This window comes from Aplidium turbinatum, chromosome 8, assembly GCF_918807975.1.
Source record: "Aplidium turbinatum chromosome 8, kaAplTurb1.1, whole genome shotgun sequence".
NCBI lineage: Eukaryota > Metazoa > Chordata > Ascidiacea > Aplousobranchia > Polyclinidae > Aplidium > Aplidium turbinatum.
In genome coordinates, this window is record NC_137479.1 from 31,627,477 (window position 1) to 31,651,572 (window position 24,096).

Sequence of the window (24,096 nt, forward strand, 5' to 3'; positions counted from 1 at the left end):
CAGTGCTGAAAGACTTTGCTGTACATTCGGTAAATGGCACAAGGTGAAGTTTTTGAAACGTTTAGCGTTGCAAGCCAGCCACAGCATTTTAGGTTCTGTCAAGATCCAAATGTTCTTTTTAAAAAACGACAATATAACCTGGCAACCCTGTGCCACCGCACTTGCAAAGAGGGGACACCCGCAGCACCCTCGCTACTAATTAGTACGTAATGAAAACCCAGCAACGTCATCATGATGTCACAGCGTACCAATCCAACGCTATGACGTCAATTACGTTTTATATAACAATTTGTCCTAATTAAGTGCACAAGGACGTCAAACTACAAAATATGATGCCGATGAGTCTATGCAGCTGGAAGCATGGCAACACTGGGATGCCTCAACTAACGCCATGAAAGGAGCAAACTGCTCTCAAGTACTTGCTCAAAACAAAGAACTGAATAATCTAAAATCATAAAGATATGTCAATTAACGAAAGTTCAACCAAACGCATGTCTGCAATAACAATACAGGTCGAGTAGAAACTATGGTTGCTCTAAACATCGTTCGCACCTCCCGTGCAACAAACAACCACGACGACGGCTGCGTCATCAAAATCAGTAATCTCAGCACAAAATATTCAATGGAGTCCACAATATTTGCTTTCCAGAGTTGTCAGGCACGACTCACAAACTGTGCAACTAGAACGGCCAGCTCTTGAAACTTCCATTTTTAATGAAAATCAAAGGTTTTCAGAAGTCGTTATTGCATAAAGTAGATGGGGCCAAGCCCACTCGTTCGGTCTCATTAAAGTGGGCTGTACAACAACGTGGAGAGGAGCGAAAGTAAATAAATCAAATTCGTGCAATTGACACCTTTGCAGCGAATACAATCGTTAAGCAAGAAACACCGAAGTTTCCTGAGCAGCTTTGACGAGGTCTCATTTCAGACGACGCTGCTGGTGTGCAGAGTCGCGTGTGACGATTTGAATCATCATGAGACTGATCAAACTACCAACCAAAGACGTTAAATCAACGAAAATTAACGGTTATTGGCACAATTTCATTAATCTATACTCAAAATTGGTATAAGGTAACGTCACGATGACGTGATCAAAAGTCAATAACGTCATTAATTGCAATTGTCACGTCACACCTCACACTGATGATACGTAAGTGATGCGCTCCTTGGGGGGTGCGAGAGGTTTGTCTGGGGGCATCAAAGCCTTTTTAGGGGGTTTCAAGGACTGTAGGGGAGCTTTCGGGGGAGAATCTTGGGATTTGGGGGAAGCTTTAGGGGAAGGTTTCGGAGGAGGTTTTTGAGACTTGGGTAAAACTTTGGGGGGAGGGGGCTTGGGCACAACTCTTCGAAAAGTTTTAGTTGAACTATTCTCACTAAGACTGTCCAAACTAGTCGATGACGCATGAGCGCCTCCAGTGTTCGAGGTAGAGGCGGGTTCTTCACCAGAACGTGTCGCTAGAGAGATATCGGACGAGGTACGGGAGTGGCGGCCACGGATCTTGGGAAGGCTGAATAACGAACCGCTGCGAAACGTGCTTGCCACGGGCGGACCTGGAACAAGCATTACATCGGTGGTAGGGTTACGTTCATACTCATACTAATTATAACGCAGCAGCACACGATCAGTTACGCTTTCATTTGACGACGATCAAGTGAACAGTAATTAGGTAGCCAGACCACATCCCTGATAAGCACCTACCTAGTATCCGCTTCCTGTTCATGTCCTTGGCCGGGGAGTACGGGAAGTAGTTGGATATCAGTTCAGGAGGATCCTCGATCGTCTGCTCGGACAAGTCATCGGGTGGCCGATGACGAAAGTACATGCCGCTGTCATCATTGCTGACGTCATCCAAGCCGTTTGTCCTAACGTCATCGAGTTCCCGCTCAAGTCGGATTGCCTGTCATGATGAAATTGTCACGTCATTATTACGTCATTGATGACGACACCAGCTGTGGCTAACCGACGGTGCCCTAATATATAGCGACAACACAAAAGATCATTACGTCGCGCTGACGTCAAAAAATACACCAACTTCTGACTAACATAACACAGGGGTGTGGTGTTTGCTACTTTGCTTCACATTTTTGTGGGCGCCGAAGAAGCTTCTGTCACCACAAACTACCGTCGCTTTACGTAAATACAACATAGCACGATCATGTACCTTGTTGTTGAGGGAATGTATCTCGTCAAACAAGATCGCCTCCAGCTGGTAAACGCTCATGGGGCCTCCCCCAAATATCTGAGACCATCCGCCCCATCTCAAGTGGCACGAACCCCAGAACGTGATGTCAGGAACCCCACATCGCGGGAGGAGAACTTCCCCTGGAAGACAATCATGTGACGTCAATAAAAAACCATACGTGTGCGAGAGAAGTCGCTGCTACCTACGGTGACGCAACAACCGCGGACGTGGTCCATCCATCGATTGCTAATGTGAGTGGACTCAACAGATCTACATCGATGACTTAAACTTGTACAGGAGTGTGGAAATGGAAGAATAAAGGCGAAGGCTTCACCTTTGATCTCATCATATTGCTGACCAACGCAACATACCTTCAACGGTGGTTCCCCTCTTCGCTTTGGAGAGCTGAATCATGGAGGCGACAACGAATGCCGCTGGAACATCAACAGATGCAGAGGCAAGCTCCAGGTCTGCCAGGATGTTCCCCGAGGACTTCTTTCTCCTGAACGAGAACCGATTCTTTTTCTTCTTCTCCCCTTCAGCCGCATCATCAGCCCCGACCCTCACGAGCACCCCCAGCTGTTTGCTGTAGTGAACCTGCATGGGGAGGCATTATGTGTTTGACTTTGGGGACACAGAAGCGCCCATGTGAGCACAAAACAACCTCCTCTCAAGGAAGATTTCTATCAAGCTTGCCATCCTGTCGTCGCGCCACTAAACAATCACTTGCTCCACTCGACTGTTTGAGTCTGCAAGCGAGCAACTCCGGTGATTGAAATCGAGATGATACCCAATTGGCCACACAACTCCTGATGGAAACCGCTGAAGACCAAATCTATCAGTGCGGCTAACTAGGTGGACCACCAATGGAGCTTGGAGTGGAAGAACTCCACAAGACTCTAAAGTTTCATCTCCGACACTGCCTCCCACCCAACCGGAATGCTGTTGTCTAGAAAGGACGCATCATACCGCAGACCACAACATCTGCACCATCTATCACGCGCCAAACGTTGTGCGTAGTCTGCGTGGATTGGATGATCAATTAATACAACGCCTGCTCGACATTTGGCTAAACAACTAACCCGAGTCAACGCCATTGCTCAAGAATGACCTCGATCCTTGGACTGTTCGAAAAACAAAACATATCAACCAAAGAGGAAGGTTTGATTTGTGATAAAAGTTGTAATGGACGGGAACGTCAGCTGTCTGTACGTTTGACTCATTTCACGGTTAAAAACTGGATTGAAATAGAAGAGCGACTTTATACGAGGGTAAGTTAATGCGATCACCTCAGACAGCTGTCAAGAAAAATAACTTACAAGCAAATAAATTCAAGAAAATAATGGAACTAACCTGCAGCTCATCTGGGGAGGTTAGGTCACTAGATGTCGCTTCTGCAAGTGGGGTTGGGGAGTCCTCGCGGGTGGGGGAGGGCTGGGTTTCGTCTATGACGTTCAGGGAGTCAAGAGACAAACTTACAGATAACGGTATCGTAAAGGAGTCTGATTGGTTGCGAGAAATGGGAGGGGTCGGTGGATTGTACTCATCAACCAATCCTGAAGCGGCTAATCTGTTGGGAAATATGTCAACAGAAATTAAAAAAAAACAAGATCACAAAATCAACCAATGACGCCGTCATATTGACGTAACCACTCAGACAAGGTATGATGCTGTGACGTCACAATTTACAAAACATACCATCTCAACCTAAGGTGGCAGCACAAACGAACAGCGCAATGCATTCGGCGTTATCAATGCCTTATCACGTCACAGGGAGTTCTTTCATGTCATAAAGAATGTTGCCAACATTAATAATGACGATTACTTTCGTAGTTGCGTCAATGAAGTTATTTGTTAAATGTTTCATCTAAATTTAACGAACTAAATTTCATTTACTAAACAAATAATAGTTTTCCAAGTTTGTAGTTTCATCTTCCAGCACTGACCTATAGAGAGGGTTGACGAACAATCTTGTGGCGGCTTCGTCATACTGATGTAGCCAGGACCATATCGGTAGCGGCTCCCAATCCTGGTCGGTTTGACTTTGCTGGGGAACAAAATCTAATATGAGTGAGCGCTGCAACTATCGAGTCACACCAGGAGTCGTATATAGTGACGCAAACAATGAAATCATGACGCTCTCTGCACTTTGTGGATTCGCGATCGAAAGAAACTTCATTTCAATCAGTTCAAACTTAAAGCTCTCAACCTCAGAGGCAAAGCCTGCGTCACTGGTTCAAAGCTTCAACGAGTGTGCATAATAGTTACAGATAAACTTTAGAATACAATTTTTGTAGAGAGGTATCTTTGTGGAACCACAAGCAGATAAAATCGAGCAACAAGAAATTTAAGGTAATATAAAAGAATTAACTCGAAATTTAAAACGTTTTTGGCTATACAGCATTTTAGCCCTTATCAAGCATCCAAACAACTTAATTGTTATAAATGAAAAAAATACAAAATGCATAAAAGTGAACTAAACATGGCAAAAGAGACAAAGAGCATCACGCGACGATCGGATTTCATTGAATACGTTAAACTGAAGGCCACATAAGTGTCAAAATTAGGCATCAAAGAACTATTTCGGTCCAATGATATCCAAAAGTTTTCGCTCCACTCACCTCGCACTGCCGTACACATCGACTACGCTGGCGTTCGTTGTTGAAGAGGAAAGTGTCGAAGATCAGGGTCCGCGTCCCATCGTGAAGGCAAGTGAGGAAGGTTGATGTGAACTCAAACGAGGAGGGGAACTGGCGGAGGAGCTGCCAAACGCAATCCAGGAAGAGGAGGAACACAGGAGACTAGTGATTCAAGAAATGTATCATCAGTTTCAGTCAAACTCATGTATATCGTTGTACTGATGAATCCTAAGGCAATGACTACATTGTGCAACCAGGAGGCCACTTTGAGAAACCCTAGGAGTGATCACTGAGACAACCGAACACTGACGATGCCCATTCAATGTTCAGTGAGCCACAGTTTGTAAACCACGGCTGGCTTGGCAATGAAACAATAAAAGATTAAATGAAAACAAATAAATCTGACCAATTTATAAACCCTAATAAGATACGATTCTTCAACATTGTTCTTGTCGTACGTTAGTTAGACATGATGATTGACCGTTTCGGTTAAGTGGAAGCTCACGACGAGGAAGCCGATCTTCGTGGATGTCATTATGTGTCCCACTATGGCTACCTGTCTCTAGTTGGCCAGGTCATGGTTCTACTACACACAGCCGAGTGGGCTTGAGCGGGGTCGAACCAACGTGCCTCCGAACGTCGTGTACAGATCCTCACAAGTTTATTCAGTTTCATTTAGATCTAAGTGGATGAGATGAGCAGACATGGAAATGACCTCTAGTGGAATCTTGAAAGAGATTCCTCCTTTCTTCATGAGGAAAAACAAACATTTGATCACAAAATAAAAAAAACGATTCAAAAAAGTTTGCATGTTTGTTAAGAAATTGTTATTGAAGATGAACTCACCACACCAGAGGAAGCCTCGCCTTCCGAGGACTTCGCGTTGGTCGCCTTGGTCTTTGAAGGTTGGTGTATGTGCCCCAGTCTGTCCAGGAAGGGAAATCCCCCGATCACCCACTCTCTTTGGATGAGCGACTGAAACCCGATCAAGGTGCGACAGGATGGATCCGCCATCAACTGGACCAAACTGGTTATAACCGGTGTAAGGTCGATTCCGGATTGCTCTGAGGAATAAACTGCGATTGAAAAGCTGTTCGATTGCAAAGTCAACTTATTATGACAATTCCAGCTTTTTCGAAATGCGTGTTCCAATGTGTTGTACTTTCGAACATCATGGTTGCACAAGGACGGACTGCTGACCTATTCTCTTTTGTTTGTTTGCCGTTTCGGTGTCAAAGTGTGAGATCTTCATACCCTTCTAAGCTATCAGTCCTTATCGACTGGGTAATGGATATCACTTCAAGGATCGCACTGAGAAGTGCCAGATATATTGCAGCACAGGTAAACGTCCACCGTGAATCAACTTCACAGCAACATAGGTGATAAGCTGTCGACCTATTTATGGGGATTTTAAAGCGACGGAGGTTTTAAGTGTTTCACGAGATCCTACGTGGCACGTTGTAGGCTTCGTGACGTCACGACGTACCAACCTCTGATGACGACATGATGGTCTTTGTTGGTCATCCAAACAGTGACGTCACAGGCTACTGACAGGCAAGCGCTGACGTGGTGCAGCCACTTGGTGGCGTGTAGGGAAGAGAGCCACCCAGAATCTTTATCGTAGAAGTCATCCTCGGAAGCTGGAAGTGGAGAAAGATTTAGTATAAGATGCCTTGTCACTCACGCACAGTTCACCAGCTTCATTTTTAATAATCGGATATGGATTTCGCCATACAGCTAGCTATACTGTATCATCGTCAGTTTTATAACATCAATTTAGAAAAAACAAAATTTCTAAAAACAACTAAACATTACGCGAACAAGCCCCAGACAAAACAGCGCATCGCATTGTCAGACGTCAGTATTAGTACTGTCAAAGTTTTGAATTGTCTTATACTAAGCGTCGATTTCAAAAAAGCTTTCTATTTTAAATAGTTTGAACAGTCATTTAAAAACATCACATATAATGGTCCCAAACAGCTCCTACCTGGGCAGCAGATATTCTTCAGCTTAACGAAGCTGCTTTGTATCTGATGACACTTCGGGCACATTTTTCCGATATCGAATATTCTGGGAAGGAAAACACATAAAAAATGTAGGATAAGGAATAACATGAAAAATAACCAAAATGCGTGGTTGAAATAAAACTCCGGGCACAACGGGATTAAAGAAGATCGATACCTAAACCCATTATGACGCACCGCTGAGCCCAGCTAATGACAAGGTCCAGTGGTTCGCAGAAGAAATCCAAGAAACGTCAATATCATTGTGCAAAGTTGCACTGTCACTACTGGCACACAAATGTCACTACTGCCACACATCTGTCACTACTGCCACATATCTGTCACTACTACCACACACCTGTCACTACTGGCACACATCTGTCACTACTGCCACACATCTGTCACTACTGGCACACATCTGTCACTACTGCCACACATCTGTCACTACTGGCACACATCTGTCACTACTGCCACGCATCTGTCACTACTGCAACACATCTGTCACTACTGCCACACACCTGTGACTACTGCAACACATCTGTCACTACTGCCACACACCTGTCACTACATCTGTGACTACTGCCACACATCTGTGACTACTGCCACGCACCTGTGACTACTGGCACACACCTGTCACTACTGCCACACATCTGTCACTACTGGCACACATCTGTCACACACCTGTGACTACTGCAACACATCTGTCACTACTGCCACACACCTGTCACTACTGGCACACATCTGTCACTGCTGCCACACCTGTCACTACTGCCACACATCTGTCACCACTCCACACACCTGTGACTACTGGCACACATCTGTCACTACTGTCGCACACCTGTGACTACTGGCACACACCTGTCACTACTGCCACGCACCTGTGACTACTGGCACACATCTGTCACTACTGCCACACATCTGTCACTACTGGCTTAGCAAAACAAACAACAAAATTTATGTCAATATTCCAGCAAAACAAGTGAGCCAAAAATGCAACACAATTCTTATAAACTTGACAACGTTGAACTCATTCGACCCTTCCCGCTTTCATTGAATTCATCAACTTCCACCAATCAAACTTGACTCACTTTATCGATCTCCATTGTGTGTCCGCCTTCTGTACGTTGGTATGAAACTCACTCTCCACACCTCCAAACTCAGTTTCGACCCGGAGTTCAGCGGAACGGACCAGGACACACCCCTTCTTGGTGGCCCAGCACCAGGTCTGCAAATAAACAAGATTTTTAATATTGGCTGTCCACTAGGGAGTACTCGCATAGAGCGCTTAATACGTCTAATACGTACGGAATGAGACTTTAATTCAGATTAGGAGGAAGGTTTTGTGTGCCACTGTTTAGTACCACCTGGCATGCTTTTACAACTGCCTTTAACTCGTGGTAACAGGGAGATGTAGAACGCAATGCTTTTATATAATTAATTTACTGGAACGACCAGTTTACAATTGTTGCTTTCTCAGTTACTCAACGTCTGAAGACATTGTTTCTACGGTCAAACAACGTATTTTGTTCGGTTAAAATTGTAGCACGCTATAAAAGCTAGTTAAGAAAATCGGTCATTTGACGTTGATTGAACGTACCCATACGTCACAATGCCGCGATCGTAACCAACTCACCGGTAGTCGATTGTTGTTGAACTGATTGGCGGCTTTCTCCAGCATACTGTCGGTCATCGGTGTTGGAACGACCAGGTATTCACACATTCTGAAGGAACCATCGAGTACATTGTTAACACATCACACGAACCGATGTACATTCAATAGCAAATACAATTGATTGACGTCATTTTGACAGCTGCCAATCAAATCTCAACAGAGATACAACACTACTCCAACTATTGAATTTTAATAATGACTCTGATACAGTGGCGCATCCAGCAAGTAGTTTAGGGGAGGGGGGGTTTTAACAATACACAATGATGTTACATAAATCTGACCTTGCAAAATACTATGAATACAGCTACCGTACATTTGTTTTAGGGGGCAAGCCAATCGCCCCAACCCCTCTCTGCTCTGATGACAATGAAGTCTTTGGTTGTACTGCAAATGCGTGTGTGGTATCATTTGTCTGTGGACCTTCGATGCCAGTGTTGCAATATAAAGGTTGAAGTGATTTTTATGTAGTCTTCTGTTGATGGTTTTGTCGCCACAACGCCTTGTTTCGTTTTGCTTGCTTTTCTGTTGTAAGCTATAGTCTAACGTTCACGTTAGTTAGCTACCTAGCTGCGTTTTAGCAAAATAAACTTCGTCTTGAGAATTTGTGGTTCGTTCCACAACGAAGATCAATCAATCTCACCATAAACATCAGCAACGCAACAGCAAAATATCATGAACATTTTCAAAGCAATGTCAAAAAAAAAAAAAAAAAAAAAAAAAAAACGCACGGTTTGTTTGTTCTGGTAGTTCATCAGCTTTGAAAGCGACAAAACGCGCAGCTGGCAACGCTGGCCTCTTTGGCAAAATGTAATTGCCAAAATGATATTTTTTAATCGTAAAACAAACATAATGATACATCAGTTTTGACGATTATACTTTCGTTGACTACTTGACCAGTGCTAAATACTCGCCTTAACACTGCTCATCTATTATTAGAGGCAAAACTTTGAACGAACAAAGTAAATTGACAGAAACCAGCAAGAACAAGCTGGTGGTGGTGGTGGAAACTATGGTTCGTGGTCCAAATCTATCATGACCATCACATCTATTAAAGTGGTGCGCCAGTCGTAGCTCTAAAACCACTAGAATGTCATAGAACGCAACCAGCCGCGATATTGTTCACATGATATTGATCCTCAAGCCATACAAGACGCGAGGCAGTCAACAGACAGCGACAGAATACTGGCAACCACTCACAGCACAACCTGCTATGACGCATGACAATGGCACACGCAGTAGCTGTGTTCCAGCTCTGAGTTAACGTCAAACACCATGTGCTGTTGCTATAACATAATGCGTCCCAACCAAGCTCACTTGAAATTATTTCCTGCCATTAAAGTAACGTGGCTCTCGCTTCAAATCAACGTTGGTGAAAGTGTTGTGGGATGCGTCAGTGGGCTCAAGCAGAGAAGGGAATTATTTGAAACCAACATGCGACTGTTTACAAACAAACAACAGCAAATATACGTTGAAGGGTAAAACAAAACGTTGGGAAGCGCTAGGTTACAAGTTCGATTCTCTGGTTAGTCATCGCTATAAATCAAATTCATTTGCTTGTGAAATAACCTCATAACCATAACTCATAACCGGTTCTAATGAACAACTCATGAGCATGGGCGTCATCTTGCTTAAAATTTGTTTTGGTACGTTGCTTGTCCACAATATTTCCAACAAAACCGCAGGACGTAGTAGGCTGCCACAAATTCAATGAAATTTTAGTATACTGTATATGGACAAACATCACTTGTAGTTAAACTACATACGACAAGCCAGCAAATAGAACAGGTTTAAAAGAACATCTGTCAAACCGGAAACTCATTTTGTGCAACAAACATTAAGTTTTACCGAGCAATCGCTTCAACAGAGTTAGTGGCAGCGTGGCTCTATATTTTAATTCTGCAAGTTAATTTTGATGATAACGCATACATATTTACTTTGTGGTGCACGAAAGGTAAGCACTGCGCTGTTTTAATCGCTGATTGATACTGCAGACGGAGATCACATGCAAAGGATTAATATATGACGAAAGACACAACAAATGCATGCAACCAATATAAAACCAATTAAATTCTTTGCACCTCGCTTGAGGCTGGGAGTCATTCCACGATGTAATGAGTCTAATGACCAACAAATACATGAAGCCAATCGTGTTCATGACAATGAATGACAATTTCATGACATCATGGTACAGTATGTTGCTAGACTGCTGATGTGACATTCGCTTATGGACAAATAAATAATTTGCACTGAACAATTGAACACGAATCGAAATTGCGACTTACGTCTCCGATACAGTATAGCTTTGATTCACAGAAGACACCCTCCAATGCTCCTCCAGTTGATGGTGACTCAGCAAGGCCTCCCAGTCCTTGTAGGAACGAAACGCGGCCACTTTCGTCGTGTTATTTACTGCGGTAAAATGAGAACGATCAACCACAAACCAATGCAAGTATTACACTTTCAAATCCCTCCAAATTAAAGCAAGCTAAGCCGATTGGATGTTACTCGGTAATATATCTACAGCAGCTTAGATCAAAGAAAATGATCTTCAGCCAAGTTGGAAGTAAAACCGATTCAATCTATGATTCCATTTGAAGCAGCTACTTGCCTGAACTTTCTTGGTAGAAAGAGGAAAATCACTGTTCTTTCCGTTATTGTAATACGCATTCTAAAGCACTCCATACAGCTACCTCTACTAATTTGACGTATTCACGATTTTACGTTGATGAAACCAAGCAGGCCATCATACCATGTTGTAAGTTGAGGCCATGTTTGTAGTCGAATGCAAATAGCAGGGAAACGACAGTGGGGTAGGCGTGGTGGAGGATGGCTGTGATCACCTGCAATGGCGAGCCGGGTCATTAGTTTACACTGAAATCGCTATAGCGAGAATAAGTTGTTGGAGGTTGCCATGGGTTATAAACACACTCTATGCATTAACGTTACCTCAAATGAATATTGACGATCTATTCGGTTTATTTGATTTACCAACAAAACCAACTCACAACTTCGGTAAAGTAGGAGTGGGATAAGTGGCCAATGAAAGGGATAAAGAACCGACATAAACACTTTGCTATTTCTGGTGAGCTAGTCCAATATCATTAGAAGCAGAAACTCCAACCGACGTGATGGCACACACAGCAACATACTAGCCGGAAAAACATTCATTGTTTGCATTGATTCAACGTTTGCAATCGACGTAAAAATGACTGATTTGATGGCCGGGTAACAACCATCTACACTTGGTCAATTTTCATGTAGCTACAAGCTGTAGATGTTGAATCAACGTAAAAAATGTCATAACAGCCACATAGCTACAACGCAACACGCGCCAGGATCGGTAAATGCAACTTGTAGTCGACAAGATACAACCTAAGTGCAACAAAATACCGCTGGATCGTTGTAAGGGTAGTGAAAGATCCGCAGTTTATTTTATTAATTATTTACCAAGTTTATCTATCCTGGGCTATTCGATGACGAGTTACAAACCCGAATAGATTGGCCGTTCATTCAAAGTATGGTCAACCTGGGCTATTCGATGACGAGTTACAAACCCGAATAGATTGGCCGTTCATTCAAAGTGTGGTCAACCATGCTAAGTCAACACAACACCGTACCAACAGCTTCACAAGAGTATGGAAGACATTGATCAGCGAAGAAGACTGCTGCTTACCCATTCTTCCTCGTGCTTGACTGTAAGTTTGAAATTGAAAGCGGCAACCCTGAAACTTTTGCAGTGAATTTCCAGTCTTCTGATTCCTTCCTTGACATTGGAACCCGGGTAGAGACGTTTACGTTTCGTTGGGTATTCTGAACAACAAAACAAACTTGAGATTCGAGCACGGCTACAAAAACACACTCACGTAAATTGTCTTGAGATTTTAACATATATCGTTCCACAACAGCTTTGGTGCCTAACTGCTGCATACTAGCAAGAAAATTAAGATGGCTGCTGCAGCTTTGCAATGGCTGTTACTGGAATTGCTTGAGTAATTCTTCCACAAATTTGTAAAATCGCAACGTTGTAGAAATGAAACAATTACAGCCAGGGATGATATAATTTGCTCAAAACTTACAACTGCGGCTGGAAACTCAGGCGGCAGTCCAGAACCATAATGCGCTAGCAATAACTGAGCAACTGACTTGCTAGATTGCGATTACACAGATAGCAATCCTTCTTTTTACATTAATTTAAAGTGTTTATGCATCATCATTGTGACTTTCTGCATCATCAAAAACATTGATGATAAAAGCCTTTGTATGGCGCTCAATAGGGCTCCGGTTCGATACCACTCTCTCATGAGCATGTAGCTAAGTTTTAACAACAGTTAAAGGCATGCCTGAAAGTAGACACTGGGGATGGCTTCCTTGCCTTCTCATCCACCTAGTCTAAATTGTTACCCACCAAACGTAAGTATGGGTAAACATTAAACAAGAATCAATAATTTCAAGAAGGGAACCACCTACCAACATAGATAGAATCGATATCGTTCAAAGGGATATCCTGATCGCCGATAAGTCGATTCGGCAACTGATTCTAGAAAAAATATCAACATGTTCAACTGTTCAAGTAACAAAGCCCACGTCACTAAAAAAAAAAATTAGGGAAGATTGTCATGAAACATTCACTTAATCGCAAATAGATAAACTTCAAAATAAGACTAATTCTGGTCACTGAGAAAATAGGAAGTTCATGCTTCCACACAATTAGACATAAACATGTTCACATAGTACAGCATTGAAAAGCAAACTTTATAAAACATGACTTATATAACATAAATTTCATTTTTATCAATCAAAAACAATCAGACCTCAATTTCAATGACGTTGAAGTGACAGTAAAATTTAATATGGTTCAATTGTAACTGTGAGAAGCCCGCAAAAAACCTACCACAGCATACGAAGACTGTTCGCTCATGAAGATGACACGGAAGTTGGTGCAGATTAATGTCCCAGATGTTCCCCTGGATGGGTCATCGGCGATGTTGTATTTTATCACCTGATCATAGAACAACTCGAGTAAACATTGAGGCAACAAAGGTGCTGTGCTGCAACAAAGTACTTCTTTGCTGGACTTTCAGAGTGAGGTATGAAATGCATTTTGCGGCCAACATGATGCAACATAGTAGCCCAGACTTTACATTATGTTTACAGATAACAATACTGGTTTGGAATCTGTAGTCAGATTGTTTCTGTTATGTCTAATTTGCGAGATAGTGGAAGCTGCAAATATTATATATTTTTGTTTGAATGTGAGACCAGATGTATCATCACTTTTATAGATAGCTATTGTTTTGAAGTTTATGACAAGAATTGTTATTTGCTGATAGACAGGAAGAATACTTCCTTTTTCACAATGTCGTAACAACATAATAGACACTACAATAAAAATATATTGAGTCAGATTCCTTACACAAAATGATTGCAGATTTTGCTTCAGCACACAATCAAGTTACTTAAAACGCTCTTTTCAGACAAAATTTTCATTGAACTGTGTAATTTTGCAGGTCGAACCGTGGCCTACGATATAACACGGCCGGATATCGTGCCGCGAAGAGAAAAAATTAGAGGGGTAACTTTTCTGCACAAAGTTGCATATACTAACAGCTTTACAATGCTTAACAGACAAAATATTTTACATTTCTGAACAATTTATGGACATAATGATGCGTTAAAAAGCATTCAACATAAAATTGTAATCATACGCTGATATGCTTGGTTCAATTGCTAATCTGGTCAGCCAAAACTTGAAAATTCGATGTGGCAAAGTATCACAGCTACCGTCATTGTCACTTTCGCTTTCATCTTCTTCTTCAGAACTTGATGGTACTTCAATGACCTTGCGTTTCTTGCCTCTCTGACTACTGGTACTTCCAGATCCTGTTCTAGATGGCATCTTCGACATTTATTTTAGTGCAGCTATGTCTTCAGACGTATATGCCTTCCCTGCTGCTACTTTGGGGCCACGTTTTTGACGTGTTGTTGCTGGTGGAGACAGGTGCTCCTTCAACATGTTTGCCACAACTTCTCCCAGGGCCTCTTGGACTGTCTCATTGGATTATTGTTTGTATCAGGGAGACGCTTAAGCACCTGCTGCTCATCCTGAGGTACTAGACCGCAAGCCTTGAATCCAGCTGCAAGGTTTTCATTTTTCTCCTCCATCTAGTTACACAGTCATTTCAAAAGCGATGGAAACACAGTCTTTGGTATGCTGCCCCTCACTCTGCTCTCCTTTCTCCAGTCCTCCAGTATCATTCTCCACATCTTCTTTACTGGCCCAAATACGGCAACATCCAGTGGTTGAAGTAGATGGGTTGCATTGGGTACTAAACTGATAAACTTGATATCATTTTCTTCACAATCAGCTATCACCTGTGTACTGAAATGTGATGCCAAATTATCCCCAATAAGCACTTTCTTCCCAGGCTTCTCCTTTACATAGTCCAGAAACAACTTGAACCACTTCTCAAACGTAGTGGAATCAAACCAACCACTAACTGAGTGATTGTATAATGCACCAGGTGGGCCACCTTCCGTCCAACCAGCATAGGGATTCCTTGATTTATACACGACCATCGGAGGGAGATACTCTCCCACTGCATTTCCGCAAAACATCATGCTCACGGTTTGCTTGGAGTGTGATGTCTTTCCACTCTTCGAAGTCCTCTTCTCACAATGCACTGTTTAGCCCCTGGATTGTCTGTTACATTGGTTTCATCATAATTGTACACGTTTTAGGGCTCTACCCCATTCAGTTCCTCATGTTTTTGAAATATTCTTTCACGATAGTTGAACTAATTTCAGCACGACTTGGCTTCACATTGTCAGCAAGTCGTTGTGTTAGATGTTTACGTTCCTTAAATTTTTTTAGCCAGTCCCAACCAGGCAGGTTTTCCCCGGAAGATTTTTATGGTTTTACCTTGTCGATTAACATCTTGTACAAGGTAACGAATGTCAGAAGACGATAATATAAATTTCCAATCAGTTAGGTGGTTGATGACTTTTACGAGTGCTGTCTCTTCAGCAGCCAATAACACTGATTATCCACCTGGTTTTCCTGCATGTTTCACTGTTGGACGTGTCTTGTTCCAAACCGTTCCATATGGTATTTTGAACTGCTTCGATGCAGCATGAATGGTCAATCGTCCATTCTGCACCTGCCCCACAGCATTTTCTAGGTCTACTTGAGTATATGCAGTTTGATACCCCCTCGACCCAGCTTTTCGTTTGTAGACTCGTGGCATAATTGTTACAGTATAGTATCAAACTTAATCAGTATCTACAAAGACAACACAAAATACAAATTTACTATCATAAAAACACAACTATACAGAATTTTGGACACCATTGTTCAATTTTGACGTTCAGTGTGACTTTGATATAATCAATGTCAAAGTCACACTGACTGTCAAAAGTCACCCCGATTAACGGTATTCCAAATATTGCTTAAGCTACAAACGTATTTTATAATTAATATAGTACAATTACAGTATAAGCACATAAACTATCTAAACCAAGGCTGTAGCTATATTGACAAAAATGAGGCACTTGACTTCCACAGAAAAATTTTAATGTGCATGATTATGTCTGTTCAACCTTGTGACATTTGACAAATATATACTGGTTATAACCAAGTGGTTTTTGGAATATCAGCCAAAATTTCCTCTAGTTTGGTTGCTTCTGGGCTTTGTACAAGCATATTTTTCAAAAATTCGACATCAAATTATTAAATGTTAATAAAAGGATTTTTGGAAAAAATGCAAACTATTTAATTGCTGCTCTCGATCCTGACTACGGCCTAGATCACATCACAAAACTGAACAATTTAATGACAAATAATGTAATACCTCCCATTATTGCAGATTATAACATAGAGCATAACTTAGTACTGCAGCACAATATACGTCTACCCTGTGGTGTCATCACTGCACTAAAACCTTAACCTGTTAGGCACTATTGCTAAGTAATATTTTCTGTGCAAAAAGTTATCGCTATATTATTGTTATTGTTTATCTTCAAGCATTAACAAGCTGCTCCAATCAGCAATTCAAATTAGATTAGATATGGCTTAATAGCATTGCCAGATAAGGAATTCTGCCCTAATTTGAGAAAAGTTCAAAGCTGTTGAAAACAAAACTTGTATTTTGGAATTTTTTTTAGTCCTGGGCAAAGATCCTTAGCTTAACCCATCCTAACTTTAATCCTAACTCTGGCAAAACCTGATTGTGACCATGGCAATATGTGGGTAAAAATAGCCACTCCGAATTACATTTGCTGTTTTGTCAGCAAAATTGATACTGCTTGCTACAGCAAAGGTTTTAACAAGACCAAAGATGTTAAAATGGTGTATGATTACTGGTGCTACTTAGTGCCTACTCTTGCAACAGATACCATTTTAAAAGCTTTGGTTTTATAGGAGCTGTTCTGCAACAGCAACACTTTACATTTAGGCTACAGTTTAGTAACTTCAGAGAATGAAATTAAATGGTGAAAATTGAACTGACAGTGTTGCCAGACGCAAAGCGTTACCCCTCTAATTTTTTCTCTTTGCGGCACGATATCCGGCCGTGTTATATCGTAGGCCACGGTCGAACATATTTCATTTATATACATAAAGTTTATCACATGTTGCATTTGAAACCAAGACCTGGCACATCATTTAAATACCTTCTTTGCATGTTTCACTGCCAACTCCCCAGGCAACAGCAACAGGTTGACTTCATCTTCTGGTGGGAGCTCGTACACTTTTTGATACCCCTTTGCAAGCTTTTTCTGTTTCTAAATACCACACAATGTTTGGGTTAACTTTCCAAAAACGACACAACTAGCATTTCAGTCAAAATAATCAACACCATAACAAATTCAGTTCAAATAGTTCAAATTCAGTCAAAATAATCAACACCATAATTCTTTTCACTACACTGTTACCAAAGACCAGTTGCCCAACTACAGCTTGTAATATTGAAATTATCTTCTTTCTTAAGCAGTGTTCAAACTGCAAAGGAACAAAATTAATGAAATACATCGATAAAAAGTGCTGACATAATCCAGCCTAGCCCACATATCTACCATGTGTTTGCAAAATATGTCTTTCGGCAACTATATTAATTCTGAGACAAAACAGTGTTCAATAGTTTGTGTGAAGTGAAAACTATGTTAAGTGATGTAAATGGTTAACAAAACAGCTGTATAAGTGCCGCCATGAAAGGAAATTAAAATCATTAAATGCAAACAAAACCATGACAGTAAATTGTGCGATCCTTTCTCCTCATGAAGTTCTTGCCAGAGCAACAAAATAAAAGATACCGTACGGTACTTGTAATATGTAGGAATTAAAACAAAATTGACAAAAGACAAAAACCAGATTGAAAAACTCTTTCAGATGTTTATTGATCTTGGTCACCGATATAAAGATTGCCAAATGTTGTTAACATGAACTTCTTCAATTATTGAGCTGAAAACGTCACAAAACTCAAAAATGGTTCAGCAATTTCTTGTTGAATAGCCTATGGAAGATTGAATATTGGGAGCTGGTGTACAAGTCTGAGCCCAGGTCAAAACTGCCATGATGTCATAGATTGAAATTGACCACAAAATATAGGGTGACGTGTGTGAATGGTGCCTTCACATTTCACAACCTTTGCTATTTTCTGACCCTAAAGCATACAATCAACAATTACCTCGTTTTAAGAGCTTTGTATATTGTTTAACAATTATGTAGTTTAAAACTTGGAAGTATGTGGTTTCATTTGTTTTCAAAGAACTGCTCCATCAAGCTATATAAAGCTTTTCTAGCAATATTTAAGTTCCGCACCACAAATCAACTTTTCTTGTAACATCATATCGACCATACAAATATATTAACAGTGAATTGAAGCAATTGCAAACATTCTCACCACAAAGTCTTTTTCTGCTTGATACGTGTAAGACTTGAAAGTGCCAATCGTATCTGACATATTTTTGAAAAATGCTTGAAACCTAAATATTTCAGCTCATTTTTTCCTAATTTGAAATATATCCTGTTGAAGGATATTATTCAAATTAGTTATTTGATTGATGTAATTTAGTATATACAATGTTTACATTTATTGATGTAAACATTGTACCATAGACTGAAAAAGAATTTGAGGATCATTTTCAGTCTAGTACGTAGTACAATGTTTACAACAATAAATCATTTCTTTCAAAAGTTTGACTGATTTTATACAAAACCCTCTTTCCAAACCAGTCAAACTTAACAAGTGAATAAAGAAATAACAGTAACCTCTCAAGCACATGTAGCTCCACACAAAGTGAAATTTACATGACTTTTGACTCTTTTTTATTTGTTTAATATTAATGTCTAAAAAGACATTGTTCAAAGTATATAACTTTTTTTCAATCAAACTTACTTTGAGAGCTTACTTAAAAAAGGGCATCTCTATTATTATACATAATATCTAATATAGGCTACAGTACTATAATAATATCTAAATACCTATCGTTAGTGTTGCAAGATGAAAGTTGGTATAAAATAAACAAAAACCAAAGATATCAACAATATTGGCAAATACAAAACATTTCTCGTAACTGGAAAGTAAAAGTACTCTAGCTTTGCAGGCTAAAACTACAGAACTGGCAAAAGTAGGCACTGTTTATGTTTGTAAGGATGAGAAGGCATTTTCAAGGGTTGTTAGACCATAACTTCAACTCAAACCCCTACATGTAACCCTAAGTATATGGTCATTCCCCTAAGCACGATCTTTTTTTTCTGAAACACAAAATATTTTTCATCACCCACTCTTTAATTCTGAAAATATATTTTTTGGTGGTAATCCACTTCTAGCTACTTGCGTCTACCATACAAAACAACTTATTTCAGGCGAAAACTCCATCAACTTCAGAAATATGGAAGAATTTTTCGTGGAAGGGGAAAAATGCCTACTGCGTAAATGCGAAATTGGGGAAATTCGTGGATACAACAAATCTTTCAATTGCACGTTTATTTTGGAATAAATTTGCTTCCATTTGACATGGTTAGCTACTGATTATTTCACATAGTTTCAGAATCCGAAAAAAAAAACAAACCTTGGCGTAATGGATTCCGAAAACGATGTTGGTCTGTAGGAAAATATGTATAAATTACAGCGGATCCGCAATTTTCCTAATTCTTATTTACTTAGTGAAAAAATATCAATCCAAACATTTTAAAGACTTGAGAACACAATAGCAGTGATGACATTACTCATCAATTGATTGATTGAATCTTTATGCTCGGACTGGGAAAGCTTCTTGCAGAGCTTAATCCTGGCAGTTTCGCATACTTGTAGAAGCTTTGAATCACTGACGCAGGCCCGGTCACCGAGATTGACAAAGTGAAGTTTCCGATTGTTGAAGTCTTGTTGCCAGGGAATTATTCCATCCATTATGTAGCTGAATGGAGAGCAGTCCTTAACGTGCGTTGCTCAAGTGCACACACCGAGAGTCGAACCAGCGCCGCTTGATCTTGAAGCTTCTTCGTTCCAGAAGTCACGCGTTAACCAACTGAGCTATCGGAGCGGACGCCATTACACAACGCAACAGTGAAAAAAAAGAAATTTATTAAAGAAATTAAAATGAACAACACAGCATAAGAAACACAAAAACAACACGGAGGAATTAAAATGATTTAACAAAGTCTTCAAATATTTTGACTCGCTCTGCGTAACGAGTGCGCGCGAGACGTACTATGGCATCATAATTAGTGCATTGCCATTTGTTACCTTTAAGAGGCAGTATGGATGCAACAGATATTACGTCACATGCTGGGAAAATGGAGATGTCCGGATTTAAATCATCCGGGACATTTTGCATATTTCAAACATGTTCCTGTTACTGACAAGTAAACTATTGATTGATTGACACTGTTTTTCACTGCAACTTTATATATATTACTAAAACTAAGATGCCAGTAGTATTTTGATTGTGAAACGTCTTAGGGAAGGTTCAAATATGACATAATGCTGTTTTTCCAAATTTTTGACCCCCAACCTCCCCTCCCTCATGTGTCGCCAACGTAACGTTTTGTCAAGCCAGTTAGAATACAGGTAGACTACAACATTTCAGTTATATATACACTGCAGAACATCATACTGTACAGTGTACACTGCTATGATAACTTTGCAACTGAATGGTCTTTCATGTGTGCAGGAGTGGAGACAATTTTATATTTAGATTTTGCTAGTATATCGTTTTGTATTCGTTTTTAATGAACGCTCTTAAGACGTTCATTGGTCTAATTCTACGTCTACAGTAATTGTCAATTGCACCCAACTCATCAAGAGATGCTTTGGTGACAAATGCTGACTGCTGAAGTTTGCATGTCAGCAGTTTTAATAGCGAAAATCTAGAAAGGCTGATTTGATAAGCACATGCAAATGTACGTATAAGAACATGGAATACCAGTTTTTTCTAAATATCTCAATAAATATATTACTTACGAAGAAAAGTTGATTTAGGACAGATAGAATTATGACTATTCTGCATCATTTGAGTGTAAGAACAGCTTTCTACCACAAGCGGTTCTCGAGTTACAGCATTTTCATGAAATTTGACTCGGCCGCATGACCTTGATGGGGGAGTTGGAGGCTGGTTTTTGCCCCCAATTTCCCCAAAAAAAATTTGGGATGTTTTTGGGTCATTTGCCAGGCATTAGGACCCACCCATTCGTAATTTTCAAAAAAAAAGTTTTTTCAGCCCACCCTAGTGCAGACAGTCAGAAAGTTTTCAATTTTATTAGAGACAGGGTTTTGGGTCTAGATGAATGGTGAAACATTAGCTGATTGCTGAAATCTGAAAAGCGGTTTTGGTCTAATTTTTAGTGCAGAAATAGGGATAGCAATCTTCTTACTTGTGCCATTTCAATTTTTGAGTTTAAACAAACATTGGCCTGTTTTATTTGAAATTCTTGTTTAGGGTTATTTTACCAAAAACTCGTGTTTAGGGGAATCACTATAATCCAAAAAAAAATATTCTAATTGGAAATGGCAGCTTTGACAACGCCTGACTTTGTTTTTTAGAGATAAGAAAAATAGCTTGTTTTCATGTTCAAGCATGCCAATCATTAAAAGCAATGTCTGGGCAAACAAATGCAATACACAATTACACATGTCTATGCAATGGTCAAAGCCAGACATTGTGATGTAAGACTTGAACTAAATTGCGCTGATTAGTGCAGAAATAGGTACTCCCATCCGGATGCAACCTAGTTCGTACCCTGAAAAGATCGAGAGGAAAAATTAAAAAAAGCCGAAGTCGCTGATCGCAGTTTCCGCAAACATTTTAAAATTTTCCCTCTGAAAAGATCGAGAGAAAAAATAGCACAAAGCCGACGTCGCTGATCGCAGTTTCCGCAAACAAACAAAAACTCTCAGGATCATTACCGGAAATTTTAAAATGTTTGTGGAAACTCCAATCCCAACCCTAATCCTTTTAAAATGTTTGCGAAAACTGCAATCAGCGACTTCAGCAAACTCTTAGGATTATTACCGGAAATTTTAAAATGTTTGCGGAAACTGCGGAAAAACGGAAACTGCGATCAGCGACTTAGGCTTTGTTCTATTTTTTCTCTCGATCTTTCAGTTTGTTTGTTTGCAGAAACTCCAATCAGTGACTTTGGCTTTTTTTAATTTTTTCTCTCGATCTTTTCAGGGTACGAACTGTGGGTACAAACTGTTCAGGGTACGAACTAGGTTACACCCCTCCCATCCATTCTAAGCGAAGAATTCACCTTTGTTACGCTGATTCAATGTCATCAATTGTTAAAGGCGTTGCAAATTATATTCACGCAACAATTGTATATGCTGCAGGGGGGGTCACTAGTCCTCACACCCTTTGGTTGACGTTGCCTTACATGCGAGAGTGGGAGCTCCCGATGTTGGAGTTTCTTAACGAAGGCAAGTCGACAAATTTTTTCAGCGAATGCAATGACGTCAGGATTAAAAATGTTTAAGGATTCACCCTATTTTGTCCCCAGGGGACAAAATCGGGGTACGAAGTGTTCAGGACAAAATAGGTTGCATCCGGTGGAAAGTCTGTACAAGTGCAACTTTCAAAAAATAGTTGGGTGTGGCATCACTGCAGAACATGCAGCTGTGTTTTTGCAAGACAAAATAATGGAAGCAGCTGACTTGATGGCTATATATTCCTTCCGTATAATGGATACAAAATGATTAGTCTACGCAATTCACCATATGCATTTTCTGAGAAAAATGCATTTAAATCACATTCAAATGCATTTTCTGAGTAAAAAATCAATTCTGAAACTACCACCTATCAGTCTATGTGCGTATTTGCGACAATTTTATATTAAAGACCTTTGAAAATCGTATTTATTCAATTAAACATTTACTTTTGTTTATAAAAAAGATATTTTCATGGTAGGCCTACTCTTAAGCATGTAATAATTTGGTGGTATTGTAGTGTGCATTAAAATTGCAATTGCGCATTTTGTGATTGCTGCTTTAATTCCAAAATGCGTTTGAACACCACTGTCATTTTGGCAGAACAATTCTGCGCAATCCGCCCAATAAAACATCCAGTAAAAAAACACGCGGTAAATAATGCAATGACAGAAACATGCAGACCCTGATAAAGGCACTTCTTGTTGACATATTTATTTTTATGCCGCTGGAAAGTCAGAATGCTATTTTTAATTTTATTTTCATAAAAAATGTACCGTAGTTTTTAAAAACGTTTCTTTGAAAACCAAGAACCAAGTCACATATATAGTTGGTGTAAAAAACTGACACATGTTGTGATAACATAATTGATAAATAAACTGCTAATTTTTTTTCTGTCAAACTATTTTTAATTGCAAAATATTTACAAATTTGTGAAGTGGATGCAATTACATCGATGGTGGAAAATACGCACATCGACCCTACTAACCAAAAAGACAAAACTTTATCTTCACAGAGAAATGCTCTTCTGCAACAGATTGACAACATTTAATTAGCTGTGAACTCCCTTATAAACACCCTTCATTTCATTCTATCCTTCAATTTTATTATAAACTCGGACATGCTTTCAGTCTTATAATTTGCTTGTTGTTTATTTCATTTCATCTACTTGTTTTAACTTTTACAAACAAATAGAACCATTCAACAACAAGCTACCGGTACACAGAGGTGGGCAGTAACTAGTTAAAAAAGTAACTAGTTACATAACTAGTTACTTTTCGAGTAACTGTAACTGTAACTTCGTTACTTTTTTTAAAAAGTAACGATAAGCAGTAACTAGCTACTATTTTAGCGTTTTTCAACAGTTACTAGTTACAGTTACTTGATTTCTCGAACAAAAATTGGTCGTTTGTTTTTCAGTTTATTGCAGTTTATTTGTAGAGGTCAAATTATTTGTTTGGAAGAGATTATAGGCATTCGAGACAAGAAGCGAGGTTGTGTACAGAAAGGAGCTGTGTAAACTGCAACATAGGATTTTGCGGTGTACCATCGACAAAAAGGAGGCCGCGTAAACTGCGAGGTAGGATTTCGCAGTGTTCTATAAGGATTGATGTCTGTGACGCCACAATCCTTTGTTTGTTCCCCCACTAAGCTGTCTGTTTTTAGAAATTTTAGGTTCTC

The 24,096-nt window shown here is 40.1% G+C and overlaps 1 protein-coding gene and 1 pseudogene across 1 annotated transcript; both read right to left on the reverse strand.

Annotated features, from left to right (window-relative positions):
* Position 1: 1 nt before the first annotated feature.
* Positions 2-18,515, reverse strand: LOC145776379 (myotubularin-related protein 10-like). Its single transcript, XM_082587777.1, has 19 exons — positions 18,394-18,515; positions 17,165-17,275; positions 13,389-13,496; positions 12,965-13,034; positions 12,171-12,307; positions 11,247-11,337; positions 10,780-10,906; positions 8,459-8,546; positions 7,914-8,050; positions 6,810-6,892; positions 6,313-6,462; positions 5,669-5,886; positions 4,805-4,984; positions 4,130-4,230; positions 3,537-3,753; positions 2,555-2,780; positions 2,163-2,323; positions 1,700-1,898; positions 2-1,551 (listed from the first exon to the last, which is right to left on the reverse strand). The coding sequence occupies exons 1-19, from the start codon at positions 18,451-18,453 to the stop codon at positions 1,136-1,138; spliced, it is 2,880 nt and encodes a 959-aa protein (XP_082443903.1). The 5' UTR covers positions 18,454-18,515; the 3' UTR covers positions 2-1,135.
* LOC145775406 (uncharacterized) lies at positions 14,169-15,112 on the reverse strand (annotated as a pseudogene).
* Positions 18,516-24,096: the final 5,581 nt, after the last annotated feature.